The sequence below is a fragment of the Melospiza georgiana genome, chromosome 1, assembly GCF_028018845.1.
Source record: "Melospiza georgiana isolate bMelGeo1 chromosome 1, bMelGeo1.pri, whole genome shotgun sequence".
Taxonomy (NCBI): Eukaryota; Metazoa; Chordata; class Aves; order Passeriformes; family Passerellidae; genus Melospiza; species Melospiza georgiana.
Window position 1 is genome coordinate 97118582 of NC_080430.1, and position 6044 is coordinate 97124625.

At 40.6% G+C, this 6044-nt stretch overlaps 1 protein-coding gene across 1 annotated transcript; it reads right to left on the reverse strand.

Moving 5' to 3' along the window:
* Window positions 1–243: 243 nt before the first annotated feature.
* TIMM21 (translocase of inner mitochondrial membrane 21) lies at window positions 244–5806 on the reverse strand. Its single transcript, XM_058031415.1, has 6 exons — window positions 5524–5806; window positions 4261–4323; window positions 4064–4161; window positions 2708–2781; window positions 818–923; window positions 244–725 (listed from the first exon to the last, which is right to left on the reverse strand). The coding sequence occupies exons 1-6, from the start codon at window positions 5804–5806 to the stop codon at window positions 633–635; spliced, it is 717 nt and encodes a 238-aa protein (XP_057887398.1). The 3' UTR covers window positions 244–632.
* Between the last annotated feature and the right edge of the window lie 238 nt (window positions 5807–6044).

Here is a 6044-nt window from a genome sequence, read left to right on the forward strand (position 1 = left end):
CAACCTTCATCTTGCTACAACCATGTGGAGCAGAATGGAAAACATCAGAAAGAGCAGACAGTAGTGATGTTCTGCTTGCTGGTAATTTATTTAGAAGACACCAATATTGAAGTCTTCAGTTGCTTGTTACGGGTGTGTGCCTCCACCATTCCTACCCTTACATGCCCAGATCTCTTTTGCATCACCACCATTTTACCTTCTTACCTACAAAGGTATCCAAAATGAAAACAGTAGACTTCTGTCTACAGTTAAACTAACCCTTTCTTTATTGCAGTGGTAGTGGGAAATCCAAGCCAAGGAAGACAAAAAACTCCCCATCCAAACCCAAAACCTTGCAAAACTCAGGTCTTGGGTGTGCAGAGGTATTTTCCAGCAATAAAGTGTTTATTAGGAGACATTATTTTCCTATGTCAAGAATATCTACCATGATCCTTTGGCTATATTTCATTGGTTTCACTTTAAATCCCATATCTGTTATTATCAAAAGTCCTTAGTGGAGGCCCTGAAAGGCTACTTCCCTTGACACAGCCCTGAAGCTGCGAGACATAATTGGCAACACCACACAATCCATATGTAGGCTGGCTACAACCACATTTTCCAATGTGAGGTAAGGCAGCAGCTTTGATCGTTGGCTATCTGTTGTCCTCGATGACGATGGTTCTTCTTGGATAGGTCTCAACATCCACAAATATGTAGCGAACCTCAAATCTTCCTGTTTCAAGATTCTGGAAAGAAAAGAATTTCAGAGTGTTTTTTTCTCTTTGGTAGTTTAAATTCAAGACTAAGCTTGTCAGGAGTATCAAGCAATTGTACATACCTCTTTGACTTCCACATGGACTGTTCCCTGTTTCCCTGATTCAGTGCCCTCAATATAGAACTTCAAACGCATGTGTTTCAGTCCATCCTTTACGTATTCAATGTGACTAAAAACAGCAACACAAAACAAAAACCCAACCACCCAGCAAGAATACAGATTATATGCTAGTTAAGACTTCAAATTTAAACTTACTTAGAGGAGTTGCTTACTTATTTTGTAAGAAAGTGTATCCCGGTGGTGTCCTTATGCTACCTTGGCTTCCTTCTCTACTGCTCCTCTCAAGCTTTACTGTGAGTGCCTAAGGACTAGTGGAGTTAGAAGAGCTAATTAGCTGCTGAGCATTATGAGATTAAATGCTTAAATGTCCTCACCCCAGGCCTCCCCTCAAAACTGAAAAGCAATCCACTGCTGAAGACCATGGAAATTCCTTGTATTTATTCTAAAAAAACCCCGGCTTGGAGATTTGGAGCCCAACATCTAGAAAGGGACCCCACATCACCAAGACTTACAGAGTTCTTTTAGGCACTTAAAACTAAGTCATCAAGCCAAAACATACAGAGCATGTTTTTCCAAATTAATTATCAGGTTGGTTAAACCACATCAAAACGAACAGTTTACTATGTGCTTTACTTTGGCCATAATTTTGTTCTGCTGAAATTGTGTAACTTTGGCACTGTTTGAGATCTCCAACCTAAATGCTGTTATTTAGACTGGAGTTCACTTATTATGCTCACTTATTAAATAAATAGCACATCACTTTCAAAGTGACCACTTTGGGAAACTAATGATCCCATGAGGGTTCTGGTGCCAGTTTATGTTTCCTACTGAAATTAACTGCTGTTTAGCACCAATCTTTATTTCTATAAGGCATGCCCTGGTACACACTGTGAAATGAACTTCTAATACAGTTTAAAGTGACATGATGGGGTAGAGAGAACAAATATGAACAAAGAGCCTTACTGCAGTAAATTTACATTCAAGGTGTTCATACACAAAAAACCCAGTAGATTTTTGAGACAAATATTTGAAATCATTCTTATACTGCAGATGCAAACTCTACAATCATATCCCAGTTCTCAGCTCAAAAATTTGTTTAAAATACAAGGCATTCAAAATTATGGAAATTAAATACTAGGAAAGCTGATTCATAGTAAATTTACTTATTTACAGACACGTGCTCAGAATGTTTGTGCACATGAATTTCATTTAGCAGCTTCACTTTAAACATTATTTCGCAGAGTCTGGTGAAGAGATAAAGCTTCAACGAGTAAAAGACCCTTTCATCAGACAAAATAAAAAATCTCAATTTCATGGTTCAACCTGTGTCTGGGTTTCCGTGTGTCTCGTTCTATATAAAACCTCATTGAATATATTCCTGCCAAATAACCCAATAAAGCAGGGAGAACTTATGTTTTGTAAGAAATAATTCTGTTGTTTCTTTCAAAAGGAAAGTAATAGAGACACTCATGAAAGGTTTAGGTGATAGATGTTCTGTTAAATACACAGTAAGGATGTTGCCTCAAGTACCAAAAAGCATTTTGTGTATCAGTTCAGTATAGTTTCAGACTGAAAACTTCTGTCAGATTACTGCTCCCCCATGCAAGCCTAGGCCTCTGTACTATTCAGACTCATCCTGTTTTTTGGAGAGCTCTGTGTCTACCACAATGATATAGCTTTTTTTGAGGCACTCAGAATTGGCATTTTATATTCTACATACACTGTACTTAGTGGTGTACAGCACACAAGAGGTACTGGAAAAAACTTCTCTGTTCAATCAAAAGTGACAGGATGTGTCACATACAGTTCACCACTCCAGAACTAACTTGTGATCCAAAAATATCTTTGCTGTGCAAAAACTGATGTCTTTATGGGACAAACTCCAAGGGGTACCTGACATGCTGTCGTCTTCCTCTTCTTGTTGCCTCTCCATAACCTTTGATAGAGTCACCAAAAACAGCAATTATCTACAAGACAAAAGAGGTTAGAGCTGTCAGAAAGGATCATATATAAACAGGTATTCCAGTATCAGCTCCTGCCTCTGCTGTGAATGCATCTTCTTTTAACAAAATGCCCCTGGAGATTTTAACATGTCAAGAATAGAAGCATTTATGAAAGAAAACAGTTTAAGGAAAACACCTCTGTATTCCAGTCCTTTTTATTCTTTACAGTGCTGTATTAAATGTCTAAAATAAATCCTATTGATATCCTCCATTTGTTCTCTAAGAGGAAGACATGTAAACTGACATATTGTGTAAAAAGAAAAAAAAAAAAAACACAAAATATTTGCTCACGTTTCCTCCAAAAGACTATATTTCAAAGCTGAAAATGCAAATGCACTCCCCTTCATATTATCTAAAAACCACTACTGAATAAGAAATTTAGTAATCTTTTTTCTGATCTATAGAGTCAGAGTAGATCAACTTAGTCGTAAACGTACTTTAAATTTGGTTAGAAGGGGAGGTTAAGCTTTACTCTGCAAGCACTGGAAAGAAGTTTTAATTCTACAAACTCATTCTAAAGCAGTCTTCTTTTTTATTTGAGCAACAACTTGTCTCTTAATTTCTAGGTTATCCTCAAAGGCATCTGTGGCAATCTTGTTTGAAGGATGTTTTGTCTGAAGTAGGTTTTTTTAAAAAAAATCTGGTTTCATACTGGTTTTTGTTTACACATAGCTATGACAACTGTGTGATCCCATGACTGTTTTACAGTTAGCCAAAAGGATGCTAATTTGTGCTCCAAATGAAAAATTTAAATTCCTGGGTATCAGCACAGTGCCTCACAGAATGACAGAACCATAGTGAGGCATCACAATAGAGTAAGTGTGCTGAGAAAAGGCAGCAGGTAAGATCTACAGAGCTTAGTGGGACCAGTGGCCTCTCTGACCCACAGAACTCAAGTGCTGCATTTAGTAGGCAATCAGAAAAGTCCCCAAGACTTTTTGTATGGTGACACAAGCACATGCTCTGAAGGGCACACTGTATTTATATCAGTTTTTGTTCTGTGGCACAGTTAGCTGGCTTCTAGCAGGCTAGTTCAGACAAGCTCAATGCTTGCACTGACTTGTCCTAAGGGAGGCTTGGCTCTGGAGCTGAGCCACCCCATGCCAGCTAAAAGCACTGGCAGAACTGCTCAAGCACCACGTGGAGCTTCACGTAGCTTGTGAGATTCCTTGCACAAAGTTTTGACTTGAAGAGAGACAGTAACTACTGAGAAACAAAAACTTAGGACTAAAGTTCAAAAACCAACCTCAGGGTGAGATCTGCATTTCTCCAAGGCATCTCCATAGATCTTATTTGGACTAGAAGAAGAGAACAGCTCTTTAAAAATCACATAGAACAAACCACCTGTAACAGAAACAACATCAGATGGAATGTAAACTTTTCAAACCAGGTGGAATTAATGAAAAGTGTCTTCTAATAAAGAATGTAATTTAAAAGAATAACCTGTAACACCAATTCCAACAAGCACCACAATAAAATAGGTAAAGTCTCTTCCAGCTTCTTTCACTGAAATTAAACAGAAAACAACACATAAGTTACAACCTTGGATAATAACACTTGTATGACTTTCTTACATAAATATTCTTTTGTTAGTCTGTAGCTCAAATAACATTTTAGCAGAAGAAAAAATTCCAGTAACAGTTTCCTTAATGCCTCATTGATGTAAAAGAGACCATGGAACATCTCTTATATTGTACAGGGCATGTTTACATCTCTGTGTTAAGCCTCATTACTTTGTTTGCCAGATGTTTTCAAGATCTAAAGTAGCAATTACTGCTACTTTTTGGGTGCATGAGAGCCAGATTTTTCAGGAACTAATGAGGGATTTAGCACTGCAGTATTCACGCTACCACCTAAACCCACAACCACTGAAAAATCCTTATGCAAAGAAAAGAAGTAAAAATAAAAAAATTAAAAGCTTATAAGTTGCACACACTGAAAAGAACTGATTTTATGAATTTGCAATCAACAGTAAAATAAAAAGGGGAATATTACACCAAAATAATTTTTAACATTAACTGTTGTTTGTCTGATTAGTTTTTATCTTTCAATTTTGATCGAAAGTACAAGTGTCAGTATATACCACAAAATAAGTCATAGGAGATTCTCTATTTCAAACTATTTGAGTACTTGGAAAGAGACTACTATCTTTTAGCGATAAAGTGGAGTACAAGTTATGGAGGAAACATTAATAACTATTTCTCCTGCAGTCTTCTAATCAGTTGAAGGTGTTTTTCGTAAGTAATTTCAGAGTACTTAAATTTTCTGAGGCTACTTATGTAGTAACCACTTTTCACTGAAGTGAATGAGACCAACTAAAGTGAAGGCAATCCATAAAGAAACTACCATCACATGTAGAGCTTTGACAATTTTGTTGGAGGTGAACTTATTTCAACAGCTGTACAGACAGGCCGCATGTGATAGGTTTTCCTTCTGAAATGGAAAATGAGAGGCTATTATATCTTGTCCCTGATAATTATTTAGATCAACAGGCTATTTAGAAGAAGCCATATAATTTATTCTGATTGTGCAATGCATACAGAGAAGTGTAACATCTGCTCCAAACAATACGATGGGAAAGAAAAGCAGCTTGGTGTGCTGAGATCTTTTTTTTCTAGATACTTGACGTTTGGAACTACAAAACTTTAGCTGCAGAAGGAACCGTCTCCAGCCCTTCGGAGCAGCACACAGCATCCTCCGCCTTACCTTTCTGAGCCGCCGACACCAGCGTTTCCTCGTTCAGCGCCCTTTGCACGGACACATCCTTGCTATTACCTCCCGGTTTTGCAGCTTTCAGCCCTCCCGCCCGCGTCCCGAAGCTCTGCCGGGCGGCGCCGAGCAGCAGCGGGGGCTGGTGCCGCCAGCCCGGGCAGGAGCAGGAGCGGGTGCCGGGCCCCAGGAGCGCCCACCCGCGAGTGGCGAGCAGCCAGCGGCCCAGGCAGCCCCGCCCGAGGGCCGCGGGCAGCGTCCGGGGCAGCACGCCGGGCATGGCTCCCGCCGCCCGCACACGGCACGGCCGGGGCACGAACGGAGAGTCCGGGCAGCCTCCCGCCCCGAGCGGCCGCTGCTCCAGCTCAGGAGCCCACCTGAACCTTTATCGCCGGCAGCCGCCGCTGGCCGCTGCCCCGGCGGAAATGTTTGGGACGGCGGAGCAGAGAGCGGCGGCGGCGGGCCCTGGGAGCCGTAGTTTGAGCGGGCTCCCTCTCCCGCCCGCCGCCGGGAGCGGC

Excerpts from the sequence above, each read along its gene's own strand:
- TIMM21 (XM_058031415.1), bottom strand. The coding sequence starts at position 5,806 with ATGCCCGGCGTGCTGCCCCGGACGCTGCCCGCGGCCCTCGGGCGGGGC. Across the intron at positions 4,324-5,523 it reads GGTGTCGGCGGCTCAGAAAG|TGAAAGAAGCTGGAAGAGAC; the intron begins GTAAGGCGGAGG and ends GTTTAATTTCAG. Across the intron at positions 924-2,707 it reads GGAAGACGACAGCATGTCAG|TCACATTGAATACGTAAAGG; the intron begins GTACCCCTTGGA and ends TGCTGTTTTTAG.